The sequence below is a fragment of the Micropterus dolomieu genome, linkage group LG16 (assembly GCF_021292245.1).
Source record: "Micropterus dolomieu isolate WLL.071019.BEF.003 ecotype Adirondacks linkage group LG16, ASM2129224v1, whole genome shotgun sequence".
In the NCBI taxonomy this organism is placed as follows: Eukaryota; Metazoa; Chordata; class Actinopteri; order Centrarchiformes; family Centrarchidae; genus Micropterus; species Micropterus dolomieu.
Window position 1 is genome coordinate 8,878,910 of NC_060165.1, and position 27,100 is coordinate 8,906,009.

General features: G+C 39.3%; 1 protein-coding gene and 1 long non-coding RNA gene across 3 annotated transcripts in view; one reads left to right on the forward strand and one right to left on the reverse strand.

Annotated features, from left to right (window-relative positions):
- The window catches only part of tafa5a (TAFA chemokine like family member 5a), a 96,150-nt gene that overhangs the window by 33,641 nt on the left and 35,409 nt on the right, over nucleotides 1-27,100 (forward strand). Inside the window, exon 2 of the mRNA XM_046072723.1 lies at nucleotides 5,364-5,513. Within this exon, the coding sequence (XP_045928679.1) occupies nucleotides 5,364-5,513 (150 nt within the window). The remainder of the gene's footprint in view (nucleotides 1-5,363; nucleotides 5,514-27,100) is intronic.
- The window catches only part of LOC123985252, a 57,468-nt gene continuing 40,027 nt past the window's right edge, over nucleotides 9,660-27,100 (reverse strand). For both annotated transcript variants that reach the window (XR_006828638.1, XR_006828637.1), the window contains exons 4-5: nucleotides 10,340-10,552; nucleotides 9,660-9,986 (exon numbers count right to left, since the gene is read on the reverse strand). This is a non-coding gene — a long non-coding RNA (uncharacterized LOC123985252). The remainder of the gene's footprint in view (nucleotides 9,987-10,339; nucleotides 10,553-27,100) is intronic.

Genomic DNA, 27,100 nt, shown 5'->3' on the forward strand with positions numbered 1-27,100 from the left:
AGAGACAGAAGAGTTGCAAGATGGAGGAGGGAGTTAAGTAAGAAGGCATGAAGGAGACAGGAGCAAGCATTGTAAAGGAAGAAAGGAGGATGGAGGAAGAGGGGGAGAGCACTGGAAAAGGGGTGGTGAAGGTGGAGGGTTTGGTCTTGATCTCCCAAGTGCAAAATGACAAGACAGATTGGATTCTTTTGGCGTGAACTTTTGAGCAAAGCCATCAAGTGTTAAGACTTCTTCCTGCACATGTGTAATCACTTCTCCCATCTTCTAGGCAGAGTTGTATTTATAGATACACACATATACAGTAATATATGCACTAATTGAACATTGTGAACACATCTGAAGTTGAAATTTTCCACTTTCTGTCAGCATGTTTACTTTTAAATACACAGCCTTGTTTTGCTTGTGCTATTTTTTCCAACACAAAAAATAAAAATGTATCAATAAAAAAGAAAAATTAACACATTAAGCAACTTATTATCACTGTCCAGTGAAAAGCATGTAGCTTCAGTTTTGGTGATTTAGAATTTTTAAGTGAAACTGAAAGAAAAAGTGTTTCTTTATGGGCTGAACATACATATCTTGTCTCTTAAGCTAAAAAAAATAATTTAAAAACACATTGCAAAACATTGTCTGTGTGTGTGTCTGGCAGTAAGTATATGTATGGGAAAGTAGAAAAACTGGGGTGGCTTAGAAGCATGATGTTATCGTTGTTAGGAACACAAGTTCACCTAACCCTAACCCTAGTTAAAACTTCATCCATGGGCAGCAGAATGAGATACATTTTTCCTCAGTGCCAGCATGTGAACAGACAAAAAATAGTTGCATCACATAAAGATAAAAAATATTTAAAGTGTATTGGTTCATAGGTAAAAACATGTTCATATTCATAAAATTATTAACAAATTGGACTGCACAGCTAAGGTCCAAAAAGATTGAAAAATAGCAGGCTTAGCATTATTTGCTGCTAAGATAATGTTTTTGTGAATTAGAAGATACATAAGTCAAGTTGTTTTTCAATAGATAATTACTTGAATTTTTCTTTTTTTTGAGTCTGTACCTGAGAGCATTTTGGAACTTGGCTCCCCTTACAGGTCTGGTAAACCCTCTCATTGCATAGATAATCAATTAAATATTATTTTATATGGTGGTACTGTATTGTAGTTGTGCCCCCACATACTACCCTATCCCCACCCATCCCCTAAGTTTTTTGTTGTTGTGGTTGTCTTTTGGTGCACTGTTTTGTATCATAAATAAAATAAAGGATGGGAAGTTGAAACAGGGTATAGGGCAACTATAGCTTATGTCAGAATCAGATTTATTGCAGAGCAGGTTTACAAATAAAAAGGAGTTTGTTTTGGTGTTTAGGTGCTTCACAATGAACACAGTAGGTAGAAGAATATAAGAAAGATAAAGATAGAGCCAAGTACTGCAGGTCAGAATCAATAATATAAAATATAAAATTGAGAATAAGATGAAAAGATAATAGAATAATAAAGGATATGTACAATATGGTGGTGGTTTAAAATTACAGTTAGTGCAGGGATGTGCAAAATTGATGTTATGGATGTTACTAAAGTAGCATGAAGTTTGTGATTTGTTTTGTTTTTGTTGCCCTAAAAGAGACATTATTGTAACCTTTAAAATGGCTACATATTGTATGAACACGGACATTTTCTCCATCTGTGGCCATGGCCACCCCAGGTACCAGTGTGTGAATGAATCCTGATAGATCCCCATTAGCCTGGGTGTGACCCCTTGCAGCTCAGTTCATTAAGCCAGCCACCCAAGTGTTCGGGACTCCAAGTCCAGATTTAATCACAACTTCCATCCTCTTGCCAATCACAATTAGATCCTGATAAGCCTCTCTAGGATGGCACCCGAGGGCCTCCACACACAGACAAAGGTTAATTTGCGAGCAGCAAGGGCCGGCTATAAGGCCAAAGGTTACCTGATTGAATACATGGGGAATGTGTGTGTGTGGGTGTGTGGGTGTGTGTGTGTGTGTGTGATGGCTGGGCCTTGGCAGCAATTACAAAGTTCATCAGTATTCATGTGTGTCATTCATGGCTAATACCCATTAGCCTTCAAAGAGGTGTGCTCATAGGATGTGGCCCTTAATGGGAAATAGCTTGTGGGTAGACTGTAGGTAGCTGAAATTTAAAAGTAATTTCTTCACTATAGTCTTTTAAAGTCCTGAACACATGCAATTACATCTGGGAGCTGCTCAATACCACCACAGTGTTCCTCTGTTGGCTTCTGAGCAATTCCTAACTGTTCAGGGTTAAGGAACTTAGGTCTGTCGAACCTTAAAGAACCCACGTTTCTTTCAAAATGGTATCCTCACTGCATATATATGTGGTTAAAGTCAGTAAAGTATTTATTTTTTAATGGGATAACATTGTTTGTCCGTGCTTTTCACATCTCCCACCTGGTTGTTAAAGTGAGACTTTGTAGATGAAATAACAAAATCCTACTCCCAGAAAAGAAAAGTTGAATTAATGAGCAATAAAACACTCCTCAATTCAATACACTGTTATTGGGTTTTGCTGCTACAGCCTCTCTTGGCCTTGTATGACCAGTGTTAGCTAGCTATGTTGTTGCTAGCTTTTTCTCTAACCGACATTACTAAGTCAGTTTGTGATCTCCATGACTCTACATTTCGACATGTCACAGATAAACATTTCTATTGCTTTATCACAAAAGGAAAACAAGCAACTGACTCTAATCTTTGAATATTAAGGGAAATTGTGTGTGTAATGATCCTGTAAATGTAAGAGGGATGCTGGCGCAATGGATAAGACTATGCCTTTGGTATGAGAGACTTGGGTTCAACTCCCCACTGTGACCCATCCACCATTGGGTCCCTGAGCAAGACACTTAACCCCTAGTTGCTCCAGAGGTGTGTGACCTCTGACACACACATATATATATATCACTTGTAAGTTACATTAGTAAATGCCGTGTGTAAAATATATCTGCTAGTAGAATGTATTGGTTTTGTGATTATTTCTGCTACATGTTGCTCAAACACACTTTGTGCAAACATTCAGCACCTTCACTGTGCATTTCCCATAAACAGCATCCCTGCACTTTATTCTGTTTGTATTGCACCTTCACCATGCAGGTCCTTCTCCTGCACTCTTCTGCTGTGAAGGGCATATCAGTAGCTCTTTTGATGTCATCCGCTCGGCTCTGTTGAACACAATCGGAATTAAAATGTAGCATACAATTGTTTACAATACAAACAAGATTGACTATTGCAGAGTTTTTAAAGGTCTACATAATAATAATAATAATAATAATGGAAAACCTAAGGTATTCTTACTGCTATTTGTTTTGGATGTGCATCCAATTAAATATACAAACGTAGTCCAAACGAAAATATTTATTGGAAAGAAAAGGCTCTAATAAATTCCAAAATTTAAGTAATATTTTACCCAATGAAAAAATGTATAATGATCACTTTTGCTAAAATAATAAACAGAATTTCTTGCAAACACACAAACACAAAGGAGGCGCAGACTCTCTTGAAACAACAGCCAACCATTGTGTCAGAGGGAAAGACTACATTAGATTAAGTCTATTTCATAAATGTTTATCTAGGCTACATTTGATAATATTAGACCTATTGGTTTATGTTTTATTTATATCACAATAATTGCAAGCCATATGTTGGGCTACAGGTGGTTTGAAAATATTATTAGGCTATCCGCTGCATCATTAGTTTTTCATGATCATGTAACCAAAAGTTACCTATTTATATAGCCTTGCAACATTGGCTAATGAAAATGAATGCATATGCAATGTTTAGCAATTTTTACCTTCTGCAAGTGGATCGCTGTCAAATGATGACCCGCTAGATGCAGAATCAACCCAGGACACATCGCTCAATCCTGAAACCTCCCCCGTGAGACGAGAGACGAGATTGGGTTCACAAGAACGAGAAGTGACGAGACGAGATTTTAACACTATTTTTAGGAAATCTTCAATGCTGAATTATATGAAAATTTTCAGCAATAAACACTTCATTTCCTACTTTCTGGTGAATTTTTCTGCACCAATATGGTGGAATTATTTTTATTCATTGATAGGGAACACAAAATTCAGGTGGCAGGTGACAATTCAAAATCTAAAAATCTAACAGAATATAATGCAATAGGGCTCACAGGCATTCTGTGTTGCTTTCAGATATGTTTCTCCTATAGATACATTTTTCTAGTGTATCATCCCTGCTGAGTCAACACGCATGCAGTTATGGTTTAGTGTTCCGTCCTCTTTACTGTCTTGTTGTTAGGGTTAGTAACCTCTTTAAATGTGAATGTGGCACCTTTTCACCTCAATGACAAATTAATTCATTTCAGTTATAATATCATTTATTGTCTCCTGTCTTTCAGCTGGTTTTCTGCTCATGTTCAAAACTCTCAGAATCTCTCCCACATATCTGTGTTCTGACATGTCGAGAAAAAAGTTGTAATATTATGAGAATAATATCATCAATTAATGACAATTCATAATATGCTCTATACTCTGATGTGTATTATGTTATTGCTCCACTGGTTATATCCCCTTCAGACCGTTTGACCGACAAAGTTTGCGACTGCATATTGCATGTGAAACTGAAACTAACTGAAACAATGTGATCAGGCAGAAGTCTCACCACAAATCCACAAACATGTTCAAACTTCAGCACCTCTGATAAAGTCTCACAGCAAGTCTACCAGTTACGTTACCATTCGTCACAACGGCGCTACAGCGGGTTCACTTAATAACTATCATGGTGTACGCCGGTGTTGCAACACATGGCCAGAGTTGATTAGCTCCGTGAGTCGGCGTTATCAGTTATACATTTGTTTTTCATTGCATGAGAAAAAAATGTCAATTGCGTGAGGTATAAATGTCCATTTGTTAAATCTGGCTTTATCTTCACAATTTTTAACAGTATTGTGTGGTACATAACAAACTTTTAGAAAAAGTAAAACACTGGGGGACTTGATTATTTCATTGAAACAAAGTGACATACATTCAAGAAACAGCAATGGCTGTTTAGGCTGTGTCTAAATTGTTGTATATGTACATGTATGACATGTTCAAAATTAGAATAAATGTTCTAGCCATGTATTGAAGTCTTGTTGTCTACAGTACATGCACTTGTGTCAGTGGCTCCAGTGAGACCCACTCCCTTGAATTTGGTAATGTTTGTGTCGTGCCCTGCCAGCTACAAATGATTATGAAAAAGAACAGAGCTACGCCAAAGAACATGTGACAGAGTACAAATTTAACAGAAGAGACAGACTCGTTTATTTTGCCCTGTTTATCATTTCATCTCTCTGACCTCGCATTCTGTGGTGCAATGTCATTTCCAGGCCAGCTGGCAGCGGGGACATGTGAGATTGTGACGCTGGACAGGGACAGCAGCCAACCACGGCGGACCATCGCCAGGCAGACGGCCCGCTGTGCCTGTAAGAAGGGCCAGATCGCAGGAACTACAAGAGCCAGACCTGCCTGTGTGGATGGTAAGAGGAGGAGGGACAGGGGGCCAATTCAGTGGAAACCACTCAAATATGAGCACGTTTTCCTGAGGCACGTCTGACTTTTATATTGAATCATGGTGGTGCTGGAGCACATGAGGAAAATTTAATGTAAAATTCAGCCATATCAAAGTGTTGAATCACATCATCAGTCGCAGGGCAGTTAGGGTTTGGAGGTTTTTAAATAGGGGCTTAAGGTGGATAAACCACAGCAAAGTGGATCACAGGCTGTCTTTGTGATGTTAGTAAAGCCTGCAACAAATCAATTTACAGTTGAATCATTTTAAAAAGTGGCTGCAGGGGGCTTTCTAAATCCCCCACCAACAGATGGGCTTGTATTTCATGGAATAGTCACACTATTTGTGGAATAGTGTCTGTTTCAGATTAGAACTCGCAGAACTAACAGTACTTATTTTTGTGTTAGAGTTGCTTTTATATTATTATTGTGATCGATTAATTAATTAGTTGACTGACATGAAATTTATTGCAGCTATTTTGAGAGGAGATTAGCCATTTATGTCTTTTTTTTAAAAGCAAAGCTGCAGAACACTTAATGCTTCTATCTATCCTCCTCATATGATCAGCAGGTAAAAGCAGTCAAACAGCGCACTGAGGAAAGGCAGCATTTGCTTGTTATTTTAGCCTTTTATTATAGTAAATTCCATATATTTGGGTTTTGGACTGTTAGTCGGGCAAAACAAGTGATTTAAAGTCATCACCTTGGGAAACTGTGATGGAAATGTTTTACTGTTTTCAGAAAAAAGAAAGCCACATTAATGATCGAATGATAATTTCCCGTGCACATTTACGCGCAGAAGACATTTAAACCTTCACTTAATTGATCTTTGGAAGTGTTCATGTATTTGTAAAATCTAAAATAGCAGAAATCAGCTCCTGCACTCTGACTGGTTACTTATTATGGATAACTTTTAATTGAATGTTGAATATTTGGTAGCTATTGAGTGAGATTTGCATGGGTCACATTTTCTGTTTAAAATGTGAAAACTGTCCTGTGAACACCATCCATCTCCAACATGTCAGCTTTTCATGATCTAATACTGTAAGCAGCCCTGTTTTCAGCTTTCTGACAAGAAAGGATTTTAAAGGGTTATGTAGCTTGAGAGGTAGAGTCGATTTTCACAGGCCCTGATGAATAGATAAGTGAGAATTATAGTATGTTTTACTTTGTGTACTGTGAAGAGAAAGCATCTCATTAGTTGTTGCTATGACTTCCTCACATATATCAAATGGGGAAGAAGCTTGAGCCATTCCTCTGATCACCATTCTGCCTCCATGCCAGCTCAGTGGATTTCAAGAAATCTGAGTCTTCAGATGGGGTTAAACGATGGTTTGACTCTGGGTTTTCTTAAAGCTCTTTATGACATCTTCATTGCCGTCCCACTGCCTCTTAGGGTGCCTGTCACTGAGTCTCGGATGAAGTGGCCTCTAGCCTGGAGAGGGAGGGGAGGTTATGTGGGCAGGTGAAGGCAGAATAAACAGCTCTGTTAGTTAGGAAAGACCTGCAGTGAACTGTACCTTTGGATGTCTTGTTTTGCCTGTGATTCAACTGTGGCTTCACAGTTGTGTCTGTGATTGGATGAGCTGCCTTTCCTCAGTGTGCTGTTTGACTGCTTTTACCTGCTGATCATATGAGGAGGAGGCTTTCCACCATGTGTAAAGTGCACAAGAGGCTTATACCTACAATATTTGTGTGGCAGCCGCAGATGAACATGACACTGGAGATTTGACCTTTTCTACAAATTCAATTTCTTTCTTCGGCCAAACTGCTTCACACTGAGATTTGTGCGCTTCACCTGAGTCCTGTAAAGAAAAATCAGATCCTGCAGACATGCCCACCTGCACTGTGGAGTCACTTTGCTGTCGCATGCCTCTTTTGCCAGTGAATAAGTTCTTTGGATGTTGCATAAATCCGCAGTATCCAGATAATATCAGGAGGTGTGTGTCACAACGTGGGCTCCATGGAGCACTGTGGCATTTTGTGTGGGCTAGATACTCCTCTTTTCTGAAGAGAGCTTAGGCTTATCAACTGACTTTTTAGAGACCTGTGCAGGTGGATGGCAGTTGTCAAGGCTCACTGGCTAATGGACCAAAAAATAAACAGATAATATAAACCTGAAAATTATACTTACATAGCTGTACATTTCATACACAAAAGCAATTCCAAGTGCCTGACATATGTATTAAAACATTATAAACATAAAGGAAATGCAGCATAAATGCATTAAAATGTAAATCTGAATGTTGAAAAGCATTTTAATGCACCTGAAGAGATAAGAGAAAGAGATACTAGTCAGGTAAAGATGCAAATGCAAGCTGGATAATAATGAAAGAGAATATAAAAATGCAAGTCTGAAATCCTCTAAGTCTGTGCTAGTTCTGTGGTGCATAGTAACAAAATGCTGCTTCTCCATGTTCATTTGGAACAGATGACCAGAGAGGCCAAGTGGGTTCATATGTCAATAGACAATCAGAGATTTATTTTGGTCCTGTAGAGTATTGAGAAATGTATTGACAAGCTGCAGTAATTTAAACTCTACTGAAATCCATTGTAGAGTCATTGTAAAGATGAATCTAAGCAATTATAAATGACACGTAATATATTATGGCTGCAGTCTTTTTCAACATCTTTTATTTTTTATTGCTTTTAATTACTTACCTAAAACATACAACATTTGATTTAACATTACATTGCCAACTAATATGAGAATAATCATAATCATTCGCAATTGAAATATGACTATATAGCATGAGGGGCTTGGTAGTTATTTGCACTGCTGCCTTCAGCAGGGAAGGCACTAGGCACTGGATTTCAACCTGTGTGGAGTCTGCTGGCTTTACCCTGAGTGTGCCTGTTTACTTAACTTACGGTTTTAGGTGATTGTAGACTGTACAGCAGATTATTCCTAGATGTGAATGTAAGTAGGACTACTATAAGTATGTAATCCTTGCAATGAACTGGAATCCTATAAAGCTTTGGACACTAGTTGATATGGATGAGTGTATATTTAAAAAAGATCTACAAGGCTAAATTATATTGAACATTTGACACTATTTCATATTCATATTTCATAGTAGTGTTAGTAGTAGTGGTCTATATATGCATTTATACAGTATATAACCTCTGATTTACTGTATACTGGGGGAAGATTTTAAATAAACATGCAGCTAATCTTGTTACAATCTTTAATAAAATCTATGGTGTTAAATGAGAATGGGAGACTTTTGTTCCCAGACTTCAGCTTCAAAGGAAGCGCCCCCTTCCAGGCAGCGTACCACCCTGGGTGAAGAGAAGAGCTGTCTTCATGATAAACTCAAGGAACAAAAGTCTCTTCCCTTGCTGCTGGTCCCTAACCAGCAAGCATGAAATGGCTGATAGGTAAAATAGTTGTAGCTAGTTAATCGTGCACACACACACACACACACACACACACTACAAATATAAACTTATATAACTCAAATTAACATTTACTCAAGTATTGTACTAACTGTAAGTACAATTTTAAGGTTCTTGTACTTTAGTATTTCCATTTTCTCCTACTTTATAGTTACAATAGTGTAGATTTTAAACTAAATACATTTAACCAACGAAGGTTAAAATCAAGGGCAACTGGACTTGGTTGAAGATACTGGAAGACGTTTCGTCCCTCATCCAAAGGACTTCTTCAGTTCTGGGATACATACATAAATACATTTAACATCTCACTCTGCAGATAAAGATTTATTGTATCTATCTACCAAGACACCACTACACCACTGTGCGATAATTTTTTCACACTCCGAACATGCATGTACACACAGGCACGTCTGTGTGTGCATATTTTTCTACACCAGATTCTAATTTACCATTTCCTCCCATAATGTCACATTGCGTCCTATCAAAAAACAGACACACATCCGCGCGCACCCACCTTTATTGCTGTTCATATTACAAAATCCCACAGCTTGATATTATTGCCATGTAAATCTGAGAAGCTTGTCTCCACAAATGCAATCTTATTTGTTTATTCAGACTCAGGCTCTGCTCACTTTGGGGACATAGCAAGAGTTTGAGAGAGTAAAGCTGACATAAAAGACCCCAAACGCCACAAATGGGATTTCAATCAGTTTTAATCTACTTGAGTCCTTGAGGTCTGCTCTCCGTTGTAATATGTCTTTGCCTTGGCTGACATGACCGGTGTCCTTCATGCCTCAGACGACACCTCACATCCGATGCAGGATAATCCATAGCTTCATCAGCGGGTTTACCTGGCTTCTAGGACAGTATGTGGTAATGAAAACAGAGAGAGTGCACTAGTGGCCATTGAACCTGAAGAGTCGACTCTTTGTTGTTGTACATTCCCCATCTTGCAGTCGTCTGTGTGTTTATTCCTTTGGGGAGGTGAAAATGGGAGATAAGCCGACGACATGATAAGCTTTCCGTAGCTGCGCTGTTTGATGCTGGAGTCCATAAGACGAAAAAACAAAACAAAACCAAGAATTACATCCCAGAGGCATAAAATTCTGTCCCTCCCTGACCTCTTCTCTTTCTCCATTTCTTATGTTGTCCTCTGCTTCTGCTCTTCCTCTTTTCTCTCTCTCTCTCTCTCTCTCTCTCTATACTGTACGTCTTCAATGGACCAATTTTAGGCCTATATCACAGCCTACTCTCGTAAGTACACCCTCTCCCGTCTGCAATTTCATGCTCTTGAGGCTTTTTACCTCTGTGCTTGATGACTTTTAAGAGAGCTGATATTGATTCTTATTAGCAGGGTGAGAGGCCGAGTGAGACTATTAGAGAGAAACAGACTTACCTACTCATGCTGGCTGCAGGAAAGAGTGACAGAGCTGCAGAAGGGGGCAGCTCCAGAGACTTAGAGGAGCTTGTTGAGGGTCACTGGTCGTGGCGGTGATAGCTGAGTGGGGAGTCCCTGCCTGAGGTGAATGTGTTTGTGTTTGGTCTCCTTCTGCTGCGATGCTGACATTGATGAAAGCCTCAAACGTTACTGCCATTGAGGGGTGCAGGCCTGTAGATAACACAAAAATAAGTACTGTATTTTAGTTAAGTATATTTTAAGGTATGTGTAGTACTTGAGTATGTCCATGTCATGCTACTTTATACTTTCCCCTACATTTCAAAGGCAAATATGGTACTTCACTATATTTATTTGATAGCTGTAATTACTTTACAGTATAAGATTATTCATACAAAACACATATGATCTGCCTCTGAAATATCACAAAACCTCCTTGTTATCATCATCATTTTTAGTTTTTAATTGAGTCCCTAAATCGGCAAAAACTGATTTTTTTGGTGGGGGCAGTGAAAACAAGTTGTAAACACAACACTGACACATCATCGCCTTGTTAGCAACTTGTTACCAGTAACAGTTGCTTACAGACACATCCAGCAGTTATGGAGAAACATCATTGTTTATTTTTAGTTGCGCTTATGTTCATCTGGCAAGTCCACTATTCTCTCTCTGTTAGCTCTGTTTTTGGCCTCTACCAACTGGCAAAGGAGCTGAGTACTTCTTCCTCCAATGCTAACACATAACTTGCATTGTCATATGTGTTAAAGGACACCTATTATGCTTTTCCATGTTTTATGACTCATCTTACAATGTTACAGTGTTGGATTTTCATGTTAAACATGGCCAAAGCTCAGATTTCCTTCTGTTCTGAACACTCTGGTTTGAACTGCTTTTTCTACCATCAGCTTCGTTCTACGACACACGGAGCTACACGGTATTCCATATATGGTAATTTGCTCTGCACAGCTATGCTGTCTGTACTGCTCAGCAACAACAACAGCCTGGTACACGAGCTTCAGGTCTTGGCCAAACAGTAGACAGTGGGCTTTGAGAGGGGGGGTCTTAAAGAGACAGGAGCATCTGTTTCAGACAGAGGCTGAAATGAAGGCCTACATGAACAGCCAGTACAAGTTAGAAAATAATTTTTTTGAACTTTGAATCATGAAAAGCTGCCATACAGGAGTCACAGAACATCAATATAGAACTATAAATGCAGTATAATAGGTCTCCTTTAAGCTGCATTGCAAACTATAAAAATTACACTCATCCCGCTGGACGCACATCCCTGGGTAGCTTGCATATGAGGAATTGTTTCAGTGAATCAGGCAGTGATAGAGACAACAGTATGCGTCAGGCTCAGTCTCTTGGCTATTAGACAGTACCAGAGCTCCAATCATACTGCATCAGCCCACTGGTTTGATTTGATCCAAGGAGGAAGGGAGAGGGCCGCGGTCTGTTGGGGAAACATGTCATGTCAGCTCCGGCAGCCAGTTAGCAAGCTAGCCGCTACTGCAGTGCTTTCCAGAGGGACAGAGACAGGAAAAGATTGTCCAGTGGTGAATCTGTAATACCCCTACTTCTCTCTATTTTGGCTCCCTCTTGGCCCTTTTCTCTCTTTCTGTTTCACATACACACATGTACAGTGCACACTGAAGAATGATGACCACGGGCTGCGGCCTTGTCAAAGGGAAAGGAGGGGGAGAGGGCAGGCAGATGGGAACCGCAGCCTGAGGTGGGTTGCTTCTCCTTGGGTGTGCTGGTTTGGAGGCTATAGCCTCTAAACTGGAGCGGGACACAAATCACATGACGCTTTTTATATACCGATCACACCCAGGATGCGCAACTCTCCCTGTGTTTCCCTTTTGCATTCTGTCTTTTCGTATTCACTCTGGTGCTGTTTACAAAATACCATTTTATCATTCCAGAAATTACATTTAAATTTCAGTATTGCAAAAATATCCAATTTGGAATGATGATAGATTTTTCAGATGCATTTTGATATCTTGTGTTAAAATACATAATATCTCTGCAATTATACTGTTATATAATGTGTAATTATTATGTAAACCTGTTTTTCTATCTAAAATAGTTTTGTTTAGTTTTTCCCCATATATGTAAAAGGTGCTGTAACATGAGCCAGTATCTGTGCTGTATTATGGGTGGTGTGAGGCACGGAGCTAATGGCTCGTTGCAGAGGACCTCTTGTGAGCCCTTATACAGTGGGCACTTTTTTTCCACACTTTTATTGCTATGAAAAACACCAAAGAAAACACAAATACAGCAGACAAACTGCCTGCTGCTTTCACACCTGTAGTTTGGTTCATCTGGTTCTGACCATGGAAATAATTAAACATTGTAGCATTTTAGTTCTGGTCCAGTTCCTGTCCACACTGACTTTTTACAAACAAATCAAGAGGAGAAAACATGAAGTTATACAGCACTTTAATGCTTCTGATGTGTATATTTATGTTTTTTGGTGTCACAAACAGCTGAAAAAATAACTACTTATAAGCATTATTAGTATTATTAGACTGCAAAATGACTGCATGTTATTAATAAAGGCGTAGAGATAGGACGATGAGGAGGCATCATGCACACTAATGATTCAGGGCTTATTACTGTGGGTTCACTGTCACACACCTTTTAATGGATTTAATGAACTGACAAAGTACACAGAGTACAGGCAGAACATTGTTAACAGCTTTTCACCCTTGAAGCACAGAAAATGCATACATGCTCGTGTGCATACGTGGTTGCCAAATGATTTGCAAAAATATATAAATGGCTTGTACAGATCAATTACAAGGTTACTTCCCGAACAGATTTAACGATCAGCGGGATGGATTTATTAATAGTATATTTGCTATCACAAAATCCTGTGGTTGGTTCGTTTGCTTTCACATCACCAACTGCACCAAGGTTGATTTTAACTGAACCAAAAAGTTAACGTTTTAAAGTAAAACTCCCAAAAAAAGTCAGATTGGCAGGGTCCCCATTAAAGTGGGTACTAAGGGGGTGGAGACAACGACAATACAGGCCACAGTGTCCACACCGGTGCTGTTTGCTGCCTGAGACGAGAACCTCTTGGCAGTGGTGGGGGCTTGTCTCTGCAGAAGACACAGATGTGGTCTGACTTTTTCCTTTTTGCCGCAACAAGACACACAAACAAAATATTCAAAATATTCAACTAAACCACAAAAGTGCATGTTCAATCAGCCAGATTAGGCCCAAGGTGGATCCCTTTGTAACTGGAGAGAACCAACTGATTTTAACCAACTGGGTTAAAACTGTAGGCAAAAGTAAAAATGTTACTTACAACTGCTGCAGCAGCTCAGTTCACTAAAGCTGATGGGATACTAAACCTGATTGTATAGGTTAAAAGTAAAAACACAACTTCTAGAAGGAAGAAATCTATTTTATATTATTCCTTTGTGAATTAGGTCAGAAAATAAAGTGTTATTGAGATGAACAAAGGTCTGGCCGTGCTTCCAGGCAGTGATATTTAAAGATTTCATTTTTACTGCTAGGTTTTTAATTTAAGAACTTTAGGAACTCCAAGCACTCAAGTTATGTTGCATTGTTTAAAAGCCTAACTTTGTTTAACTTTTATTATAATCATCTACATTTTACATGTAGGTTTATGGCCATTCCCAGTGGTGGACATTTAATTTTAACAAATTAAGTAGGTAGCATAATAATTAAGGGGGGTATTTAATAATTGCTTGGTTGTAGCATAATTTTTGCATAGACTTACTTTTCTCTTTTATATCATTTAAGAAATAGTTCCCTTGCAACAGTGCTTCTGTTATTTATTTTAAAGTGACAGGATCACTCAGAAACCCATAAACAAAAAGTCTTGAACGAGAGTTAGAAAAAGTGTCCTTTTCCGTTGCTGTTTTTCAGAACTCTTCTCTTCTTCCCCCATACACTCCCTGAACATTATTGAGGCAGCTTGCACCAACTGTCGAGCCATCGCCTTTACACAGTATGAGAGAGAATGAGAACCAAAGTCCCAAACGAGTGTCTGTGTGTTTTTTTTATTCTTTTCTCTTTTCTGGGCCCTCTGAATTTTGGAAATATTAATGCGGAGCTCTCCCTCCAGAGTGACTGGTATCAAAACAGCTTCTTTGTGGGTTTACACACACACAGAAATCCTGAGCCAGTTTGTGTTTTGCAGTATGACAAGCAGAAATATAATACAAAGAATGCTTGTGTTTTCCCCGTGGGGTGAAAAAGCTGACGAGTGGTGCACATTAGCATAGAAATAATACAAAGTGTCATGCTCTGGCTTTCATTCTGTGGCAGTGTTACAGTAAGTTTTCCATCCATTAACCTTGCATTATGTTGCTTTGTAGCCTCCTTCCCTGCTGAATTCCTCAATAAGGAAAATCCATTTTCACGGTTCTTTAAAGAGTGACCTGTTTTTTAAATTCCTCATTAAAGGATGACTTGCAATCACAACATATATATATATATATATATATATATATATATATATATACACACACACATTACTAGAGACGTGTTTTTTTAATCAATTATCATTATCGAAGGCACTTTGATTTAATTTATTTTGACATTGATTGCATTTATTTTGAAATTTCCTTTCACATATATCAACATGCACAGATGAAAGTGAGATTATGTAATTTTAAAAATTGTTGTCACCAAGCCAGCACATACTTTAAATGGCTGATAACTGAGCTAAAGTATTACATCATGTTTTACTTTGATGTCCAGGATCATTTTAGCAAAAACAGATTGCTGCCATATCTTTCCACTATCCAGATGATGGATGTTAATGCAGTCAAAGATGAATAAGTGCTCCACTGGATGCATTTGTGCAGGAGTAATTCCATATGCATACATTGACTGTAAATATTTAATAAGATGATTTAGCTCATACAGATGCCATATTTGCATCCAGGCATGCCGTTATGCTCTCTCTTAATGAAGCTGCATTATCCACATATCCCTTCTGCCCGGAACCAATTGCACTCACCCTTTCATAAATCTACAGGCGCAAGGTGATGAAGTGGACCCAGGTGTTGCAAGGTTCTGAGTTGATGATAACGTCAGAGGTTATTGATGCTTTATTGTTGTGCATCTTGTGCTCTGTGTTTTATTATAATTAATCTGAGTCGAATGAGAAAGAGGCCAGTAAAATTCTCTTAAAAAGTGCCTGATAAGCATATGTGAAGATAATGAAAATTAAAATTGCAACCTGCATTTACCTGAAGCGTTCAGTCACTTTGGATCTTTTTTCCTGCTCTTTTCCTGGTCTGCTTTTGTTCAGACGCAGGAAGTTGGTGTTACCTAAGCAACAGTGAGTCACTGGGGATTTTGTTCTGGAGGTGGGAAAAATCATTCATATATAATTTGTGGTAAGTTCTGCGCTGATTCAATGCCAGATCATTCAGCTGAAGATCAACCGTACTCTGTACTAAGTGTTTATGAAGAGGGATGTTGGCTCGGCAGATTGACTTCATGGGTTGCGTCTGGCTCTCAAATGAGCCATCAGGCTCTTGTGTTGAAGTATTACGGAGCTCTTCATAGAGCGGGATTCTCAGCAAGGCCAGCACACCAATCACTTGGTAACCCCATCAGAGTCATCTTAACATCTCAGCCTTATAAATCTTTAAGAGCCAATATGTTTCAGCTCAACTGTCACTCACTCCTGCCTTGTCTTGTACATCCTATTAGAACACAGACTCACACAAATTGAGACATTAGACATATTACGTACCCATAAATCACATACTGGGTGAAGACATAAAAAGCAGCTTCTCTCCCTTTTGCTCTCATTTTCATTTTTCTCTTTATGTCCTCATCTCTGACACCACTCTCATCAGCAGCCGAAGGCGACGAGGGGGCCGACGCAGCCTTTTGGTTCCACACACCACAGTGTGCCTTCCTAAACGCCTGCTGCCTGTCTTCTCTGTTTCCCACAAGTCCGCACACCTGCGCTGCCGTGGTTGATGGTCCGTGCTGTCGCCCTCTCTACCTCGCTGGTCTAATTGGAAGAGAAAAGTTCCTCCGCCGTGAACGCATGTCCAAGGGGCTATGTCTGTTCACTAGGCTACGGGCTATGAACAATTAACTAATAATTACTGCTTCTACAGACCCCCTCAGGGCCTGGGCTACAATTTACAGCAGGAGGAGGGTGTCAAGTGGTCTTAACTATTGCTGAAACATTGTGATTGCAAGATTGTCTACCTTTCTTTTAATCTTGGTGACCCGCATCTTATTTGTTTTTGCATTTCTTGTTAATCCAACAGATGTGTGTTTACTTTATTTTCCTATTAATGGGAGAGGGTTTCTTTTGGTGTCATTCTATTCAATACAACTAGGCCCAGCCCACATGGGCTTAAAAGACATTACAAATTCATATAAGCCAGATCTAGAATGCAGTGCATATCTTTTCAGTCAATAACAAAAGAAAGTCCAGAAGTAAAGAAAACTAATTTGAAACATTATCACAATTAAATTCATAAATTCCTGACAAAAAAGTTATATATTATAAAGTAAATACTAATTAAAATGTCGATCTTGTCCCTCTTTTCCAGGCTTTTGAGACAAATTTAACCCTCTTAAAAACTGGAGGGGCAAACTCTGCTAGCTCTTTTCTGTATGGAGGCAGCAATTTTAGATCCTTTAGAGCCCCATGTCTCCATATGTTCATCACACACGGCATGAATCAGTGTAGTGTCAAATCAATTCACAACAAAGAGCCTCAAAGTCAACATCACTTTATATTAGGGAGGTCACAGATTACTACAGCGTAAGAAATCAGATCATTCATAGTAGCTCAATAGTGCAAAGTGAAAGTGATGACAATTAATATGCAATCACTTAACACAACATAGCATGCAGCAGTGACAGCTGTTGACTGACATGCCTGTTTACATGATTAAGTGACCGTAAAATATTCTGTCAAATCTGTGGCCAGAACGAGGCTTGTATTTGTCTCAGTTATCTTCTATTGATTAACTACTATTCAAATCCCAGTTACTTTTCCCTATGAGCACTGGTTCTGGCTGAAATCAACATCGTATCGAGTGATAATATTGAGATACTAAAAGACAAACTGAGAATATTAAATGACAGTTCAACAGTATGGAATACAAATGTGAGAATGTACAATGAAAACCTGAGAATAATTAGTAAAGTAGTAGTTCATGGTAGCCTGTGCCATGCTTGTCACTCCTGGTAACAATCCTAGGCAACAACAGAGTAATGAATACTTTGGCCTGTTAACGATAAGCCAGATTTAACCAGCATGTGTTTTTGGAGTGAGTTAATCTTTCAAAAAATGTGTTTTTGTTTTTGTGTTTGAAAATGTGCTCAATAACGTCAATAAACTGGAAGCTAATTTACAGTGCAGACTTGCTAAAATATACAGGGGGGAAAAAACGATGTTGATATAGGCAACATGAAGATGTTGTTATGAAACGTGCAGTGTTTCATTATTTCTTTTTGCAGCTTTCCAATCATTTCCTTGAAATCACCTCAGGAAAAAAATGAAATCACTTTATCATCTACAACAGACATCATGACGGACTCCTCAAAATGCTGCAATCTCTTAGTGCCATGTAAATGTTTCCCCTTCTGGCAAACATCGAGATGCGATATGTAAAAACCGACAGCTTGTTCTCCAATTATTCCCAGTATTTGTCTAAATGTCGGCCTGTGACAACGTAGGGTTCGCGCTTGATTGTGAAGCGGCTCTTATTGCCAGTTCTGGATGGAAGCTCAGACGAAGTGGGCCAATCATCTCTGGAGGCCCCGTGCTATTTGATTTCTGCTGTCGACGGAGGGGATGCCAAGACGGGCTGCAAGTGTTCACTCCTTCATCTGCTCGCTCACTCACTCACTCACTCACTCACTCACTTGCAGCTCCAATCCAACACACAAGAGCCCATCTGGCACTGAGAGAGAAAGCACTTTCCCTTTTTAACCCCCATTACTCACGAGGTGCTGATTCCATATGATGGGTGTCAGAGCCCTGCAGTGTACATCTCCTCCACTCTCCTGCACCCACTTATCTTCCTTTCATCTCTTCCTTCTGATTACAGTCACTTTTATTTTTTTTATTCTAAGAGCCCAAGGGAATCGGGTGGTTGGGGCCACATTTTTTTAGCTGGATGTTTGGATGGATGGATGCAGGGCATACAACGTGATGGACCGGCAGTGTGATATTACAGCTCTGCCGGGAGTCAAGGATCTGTGCTAGCTTTGACTGCCAGGGACGTGAGGGGAAAGCCAATAGGAGAGGTAAAAGGGAAGGTGATCTGCACCGGTCTTTGTTTCGACATTGTCAAAACACAAGCAACAACACATTGAAAGCAATCACCCGTTGCTTTGTATCACGCTATTAAGCCCATGTTGGCAAATTTTTAGTGCACTCGGATGTGCGTTTTAATGATGGACAAAAACAAGCTGCACTGCATTGTTTCTACACATTTTTCTATGTCATTGCTTTAAAAAACGAGAGGACAGTGACTATGAAGCTTTCACATGATTGGGAGGTGGTGTGTGTGTGTTTGTGTGTGCTGCAATAGGAAGCAATTTGGTGGTCAGTAGATGTAAATATAACATGGTTGTGATTATTCTTTATCTTCCTCATTAAAGCAGCGGAGGAACAGCTGCACGAGTACACTGGGCAACTAAAGAAGGGAGGCACTCTATTGTGACTGAAATGATAAAATGCATAATTAGATAGTCAATGTTGTGTTCCATCTCTCTCTCTTCCCTCTCGCTCTGTCTTGCGCTGATAGGTGCAACTCCGTGTTTCCTCTCAATTTTCAGAAATGATGTTGTTCATTAATGCAATGCAATTTCGGGCAGGGCCCTCTCTCTTTCTTGCTGCCGTGTTTTGTCTTTGGTAATTTACCTTTATTGGCTGGCTTAGCAATTTCATCTGAACATGGGTTCATTTAATAATGCATGCGTATAGTTGTTGTGTATCGTTCCAAAACCCCACCTGTAATTTGCCATGCAGCTGGGTACACTCGGCTGGATGGAGGCACCAGCTGAATGCAAGGACTCGGTGTGGAGAACAAAGAAGAAAAAGGGAATAAAGGTGGAATAGAGATTCCAGTTATTACAATGTGCAGAATAAGGTTATTTTCAGTCAAAAAGTAATGTGGATGATAGCTAGCTTCATTGGTGGTCTGGACAGTCCTGTAAACAGATGGGAATAGTTGCAATATATGCACACGTGTTGCAGTCCCAACAAGTCCTCCAACCTAGAGGACAACATAGGTCATGGCCATGCCTCCCAATATGACACATATGAGTGTTTCCTAAATTAGCGCCCCTATTGGTTGCGTTTGTCCATGCCTCCCAAACAACACATATAAGCATTAACTATGTTATGTCACGTGATCTACATCAAAGGACATTAAACACTTGGTTAACGTTAACACACTTTGGTTAGGTTTAGGAAAATGTCACGGTTTGGATTAAAATAAGTATAATAAATATAACTCAACATTTATTTGGTTTTACATGGGACTCGAACACTGTTCTGCTGAGTGTATAGGTCCGGGGCTTGACCCATGCAACCACACCATACTGCTTCCTTACACAGACTTTCTGCCTTAATAGCCGAGTCCCATATTTCTCCTTTACTGGCCTGGTGCTGGAAAACATTTTGACAAATAAACGCAGGTCCCCGTTAAACGCCTGGTCTAGTTTTTATAGAAGTTCTTTGGATATATAACACTTCTTAAACCCCGTGGGGTCGTCTGCTTTAGCTGGTTCTAAGCTGCTTAGATCGTTAATACCAATATTAATGTTTAAACGCATGATCAATATGTCACTATGGACATGTTACACATCATTAGATCAGTTAGATTCTCCACAATTCAGTCATTCAGTTCATTTAACGGAAACAACAATCCCCAAAGTCTAATTCTTATGTGTAACCTGCATGGTACGAGAGAGGAAAGGGAAAAAAGTGCTCACTGCCGTTACCTTTGAAGCACTTTTTAAGTCCACTCGTTAAGTCCGAATGTGTCCACCGATCAAAAGAATCAATCAGCTTTTCATAAAAATTAATTGTAAATCCTGTCGTGTGAAGTCCATCACTCTCTGTCTGCTAACTTCTCTCATCCTGCACCGTGTTGTTTTCGTGGTGTTACTTCAAAATAAAAGCGCATGTCGGAGCTAGATCAAATGAATGACGTAATATTTGATATTATTGGATAAGTTTTATACAAGTAATATTCTGTTTAAAATAAATAGTTTAATAGTAGTTTCAGTTTTGTGCAAAAGGAATGAAAGTCCTGTCCCATATGGACGCCTGTCCTAAATATAGGCGGGGTCAATTCAGTGATTTTAGCAAATAAAAGCCCGGGCTATTATTCAAAGTTTTACGGTATGTCACCTGACTTCCACCTTTGCTAGCATTGTTTGACCACTATAGGTCGCAGCCACAATAAATGTAAATATGTGTCATAATAACGTGCTGCACAAACAACCTTTATAGTTGTTTTTCTGGTGAGGACAGTCTCCGCAGGACTGTCTTGGCTCAGGTGGCTAGCTGGCTTTGGCTGAATTTAGTGGATTTTCGACATGAATCTAATCTACTAGAGCGACACATGGGGAAAAAACTCTCCATTTGTGTTTTTTGATGAGGTGTTAACGCTTTTTATGAGAAATGAAGCGACGGGGGTCCACTGAACAGAGTGCGGGCTCTACGCTGATCAATCTGCCCTGCCTTGTAGCTATATAGCTAACGCTAGGCCCAGGCTTGTCCAAGACAGACAGCCGGAGCAGATGAATTAGTGTGCGGACTTTCTCTTTCTGTGCAGGAAAAGATTATTAATCCATGCTCTACTTAGTTGAAGCATCTGGTACTTGAAAGTCCATAGCTGTATGGGAAACCTGCAATTTTTTAAATATGCAAAAGGATGACAGCTTTGCAGGTGGTGCAGGGCTTTTATTATGCTTGCTCATGAAGTCATTGACATGTATTACACATGAATAATGTTTCAATCATGTTGTAGTCCATAGTGCAGGATAATAATGTATTAAAATATCCGGTTGTCCACATGCTGAAGATTTTGTTTATTTTTTTGGAAGTAATGCCCACCCCTTTGACATTTCAGAAAATACACTTATTGCTTTCTTGCCAAGAGTTTGATTAAAAGATTAATACCTTTCTCATTTCAGTACAGTGGAGCTGGAGGCAGCCAGTTGTTAGCTTAGGTTAGCCTAAAGACGTAATATGGGAGGAAACAGCCTGGTTCTGTCCAAAGCTAACAAAATCCACATATCAGCACCTGTAAAACTCACTAATTAACACATATCTCATATAAAAATTTGTATTTACATTTCTTTGTTAGGACCAGTAATTTCCTGGATTCTAAGCTTTTTGTTGGCCTGTTACCACCTGCGGCACTATAACTATGTTTTTACACCCCCTGTTTCCAGTCTTTATGCTAAGCTAAGCTAACCAGGTGCTGGCATTAGCTACATATTTACTGTACAGACATAAGAGTGGTATCATTCTTCTTATCTAACCAAATAGAATCAAATTTGCATATTTCCCATAATGTCGAACAATTCCTTTAATATGTGTGTCTACTTTGGTGTATTCATGTCCTGTGTCCTTATCTGTTGTGTGTGTACACATCCGTGCGTGTGTCCTGTCCTGAAACACAACTGCAGTCACCCTCCGCTCTCATCTAATTGTTCTGCAAAGCCCTGCGAGGAGGATTGTGGTCACAGTTGTCTTTGTCCTTGGGTTGGAGCACCACTGGCTCACCTTGCCAGTAATAAAAAAAGCCAGACCTTCTGTTAAATGCGCACGGACATAAAAATGTGTGTGTGTGTGCACATTGGTGGGTGTTAGTGTGTCCATCAGTAGGAGGACAGACGTCATTACCCCCACCCTTCACACCATCTCCCTGTAAAAAAATTTAACAAAATCAGATGAAATAAGTAAAATAGAACCCCTCCCCCTCCTACTGTGCATCATCCTCTGCTGTCGCACGGGGCCAATTTTTATAAAAGCCAGTTATGGGACATCACATGACCAAAATAATATTAGTATGGTGGTGACAGGCCTGTGGATGCAAGATGAATCTGGGATAAAAATAAAGGCAAATGAATACAAATGGTGTCTCCTTCACCTAGAGGGGGGAATAAATCATGTGTGGACTAATGTGGTGTATTCTCTCCTCCTCTCTCTCTTTGTCGTTCTGTCGTCATACACAGACACCCCCTCTCGTTCTGTCTCGCTTTTTTCTGTTGCTTTTCATTCTTTGACTCACTTCATCTGATTACCTTAGCCACAAAGTGTCCTTCTTTATTAATAATCCGCTCAGAGAGGTGCGGGGGGGAAAGCAGAGGTATTTATTGTATATAGGTGTCAGAATGTCACTATGGAGAAATGCAGAAGACCTCGCTATCTCACTTATGTCAATGGAATGCCCATGTATGATGCTTTAAGTGTGTTTGTTTCTCTAGACCACCGGTAACTAAATAACACACAGGCACATGTAAACCTCTCAAATCACCAATTTCTGCTGATGTACTATTATGCTATTGTAGTGTGAGTAATTCAGTGCTTTTCAAAATAATTGAATCAGCAGTGTCCATTTTAACAGAGCTGCCGTATTAACCTGACTATCTACTGTAAGCTGTGTTTTGACTCTCATAGTGTGTATCTTTTAAGGATTTTATTGTTTGGAGCACAAGTCATATTTAAGACTAACAAATGTAATAGTTAAATTGTTCAAAGTATCCATGGAATCAATTTACCTTATAAACCTGATTAAATCATTCAACATTAGACCTTTTCATATTAATATAAGTTGCAAGTTTGCTATCCTTCAATAATTTTCAGCAATCAGTGCCAAACTGCAGTTTATGAATATTAAGGGAGGAAATAATGTTATATAATACATAATGTCAACATATAAAATGTTATTATGTCATAGAAATGTAAAATATCCGTGATACAGTTTGTGAAATTGTCAGAGAGACAATCATCTAAGCAGCTAAATCAGAGGATATCTATAAAGTGAAAGCTAGATGGGGAGATAGCCACAGCTAGCCTTAGCCTAGCTAAAACTAAAAGTGGTCTGTTGATATCCCCTAGCTGTAATCTGCAATTACAAAATATCCAATTTGATGAACCATCGTTTTGGTATTCTAGTTTGTTATTCCACATATCTAAATGAGGCAGAAGCTAAATGCAACCATGAGGGAGAAAAAAACTGGTAAACTACTGCTAAAGATTACTAGCTTTGCAAAGTAGTAATGATAACTTCTGTCTCAGACTTTGACTCAAGTTAAATTATTGTGATTTGTTTTGGTTGAGATATTAATCACATATTTAAATGTATAAAACTGTCAGAGCTGCCAACTGTCATTAAGCATGAGACTCACAAAATATGTTTTACAAGCTTTCACGTCATGTGAATAGGTGCCAAATTCACATTTAAAGAGGTCACTTTCCCAAACAAAATACACAAAAGAGGAAGGAAGACTAAATCATGCCTGCATGTGTGTTGACTCAGCAGGGATGACATTAAAGGAGAAAAGTACAGGAGAACACATCTGAAAGCATTACAGAACGTGAGCCTTACTGCATTATATTGTATTATATTTTTTTTCTTTTGAATTGCCACCTGCCACCTGAATTGTGTTTCCCTTTATTTAAGACATTTTCACCATAAATTGATGCTGAAAGACAGAAATAGGTGCAATTTCACTAGAACGCAGGAAATTATGTTTCAGGGGGAGGACCCTTTGACCCCCTACGTAATAAGTGTCCCCTCCAATGTTGAAGCAAAACCTACACTCTTGCATTTCAACAAATTACTCCATAAATTCAATAGAATGCAAGAAAAACTAACCACACTTATTCATAATTGATCATGAACAAAACAAAATTCCTGAGGATTGAAGAGTGATGACCCTGACCCCTGCCATGGATAATGTCACAGAAGGCCTACTCATAAAATGCATCGACCTTAGCAATACCGAATCTCACTCCAAACTAAATTAAAACGTTGGTATATACTGTTGATAGAAAGACAGACAGACACTTAGCAATGCATAAATATATTTAGCTCTGTGATTGTAAATAATCAGAATTAAGTTTATTTTCTTAAAAATAACCAGTCAAAGTGGACAAGTACGTCCACTTTTTTGTTTGTAGATTTTGTTTTCTTCTAAAGATTGTCCAAATAAAGAGTATAGTATTTTTAGGTAGGCATAAAATTAAGACAATACAACATCGCTATCCATTTTCTGTTAAACCATTTTCATCAGTTTCACTGTTTTTTTAGTTATCGCTTTTTGCAGTATTCCTACTCAGGTTCACACGCTGGCATGTACTGGTCAACCTGATGGCTCCCTTTTGCCACTAGTAATCCATGCAGTAATCTACACAATTTCACCTGTTTGATTAATTCCATAAACTCCATTCAGTTGTCCATCTTGTTCATAGTGCGGATTAAATATCTCTTGACACCACTTTGAACATGCAAACATGGAGCTAAGCCAACACATGCTAACTGGAGAGGAAACAGCTGTAAGGCTATGCAAGGACACTGGACACTTTGTCCGGTGACAGGGACAACAAAAGAAAGAGAGAACTGGAAAAGTCAGATGTGAAGGTTTATAATGGATGATTCATAAGAAGGCAGAATCCAGGCATTTGCCATGACACATACAAAACTGGGTCTAAGAAATTGGTTACCGCATGGGATGAACATGGTTGGTTTAGAATATTGTGTTAATTTAGCTTCTTTTTTTTTAACACCAAATCCTATTAAAACCAGGTTGCTGCAGTGGTGGACTAATGGTTCTTTGATGTCTATTTTGGGGTGCACAAAATGACCATTTCAGGCCCAGCCCTAGCTGCAACCAATATGGCAACACTTACATGGACATATCTGCTGAGCATACACCAATGTCCCGCAGAAGTTACTGTACACAACTCTCAAAAAAAAAAGAGTTGACTATAATGGATCGAATCAGTTCTACCCCACAGGTTGGCAAATACATTTAAACTGTAATGACTCGAAAATATTTGTCACATCCAAGGTGACAAATTGTATGCCAAAGTTTTGAAACATTTCTTCATTTTCTACTGCTGCCTTTTTCCCCTGAAAAATGGATAAACTGTGGTGTAATGGGACCAGGCTGGACTGATTTTAGGGTGCAGAGGGCATGTCCCGATTGATAGATGGAAGAGGAAAAGGTAAAGCCTCACATCAGGTGATTGTGTGTTGCATGCACACCCGCAGGCAAGCCAACCCTGCTTCCCTCAAATCTCTCTGAGTCTAAACTAAGGCCAGAGGTTTGGTCCCAATGGGAACAACACTTTGTGTGAGCACTTACTGTGGATATAGCACTTTAAAGGCCAGAGCTGTTGAAATGTGGTGTGTACCAAAATAGGATTTTGCCAAATACTGGGTTTAGATTCACTTGTTTTGTAACAGACCACTGCTGTGAATAATAATGTTAAGTTGTAAACCAAAGCTGCTGCCAATCACTATAGAGCTTTCCTTTGATGAGCAGAATTAGATATTTTGTATCTAACATGTAAATGTTCTTTTTTATATTTTATTAACTAGCAAGGACCACACAATCAACAGGTACGATTAAATGATTTATTGATGATCGAAACAGAAAGACGTACGAGGCTTGCAGTTACTGAATAGACATTCGACGCTTTGTGGGGAAGCTACGATAGGGAAATCCGCCGTAGAACCCGGGCACGTCGGACCCCCTTGTAACCCCATGGAGAGGAAGAAGGAAGAGAGGGGGGGGGGGGGGGGGGGGGGGGGGGGGGGGGGGGGGGGGGGGGGGCTTTTGAAAGGCCTTGTTTGTGCTGAAAGAAAACTACCCTCTATCTATTTTTGTGGTATATAACAATCTGCAGAAGAGCAGTCATTACAAATTGCAGGCCTCAGGACACAGATACCTGCTGGTTTTAATTCTAGCTATCCTATCAGGGACTGGTTTACACCTGGGATGTCAGGTGAATGCAATTAACTATTATACGCTAGAAAATCAGCAGTACAGGCCAGGACTGAAAGTTATAATTGCTATAAGGTGAACAGATTCCCTTTGAAACTCTAGCTGGTGCCTCAACAGTAGATATAAAAAACAGGCTGCTGATTTTCTTGACAATGGTCTTTGTAATTATAACAGTTTCTTAAACATTATGTGGTAATGACTTATCAATGTCAACCACTTAAAATAAAGGTATACAGAAAAAATCATTGCAAAACAATAAAATGCATTGTGACCGAGGCTAAAATTGTTTTTCTCTTGCTATTAGTTAGAGCAAATGCCACGGTGACAGTTCACTTCCTAGACCTTGAAAAGTGTCCTCTGTTTTTTGTATTTTTTCTTCAAATGAAGGATCTCAACAGGTCTTCAGTATGTAAATGCTGGGGAGTTAGCTTTCAACCTCAACAGCTCCTAGACAGCACAAAGTATTCACTGAGAGCAGTGCAATTAGAAAATGGATCAATAACTCTTACATCTCCTCTTATCTATCCAAAATGCCTCCCATTCCACAGCTATAAGTAGCACTACCCATAGAGAATGCTAAATGTGGTAATAAATTGTGCTGTTGAAATTAAGCGTAAATCAAGGATTAAGATGGTGTTGGATGCTGCAAGCAGATTCTTGGACGTTGTGGACATATCGGGAAAAGAGATAAACGTTCCACTGAGGGAAGGATTTGCACCAACTAGACAGTTGAGTCTGAGTTATGGGATTACTTTG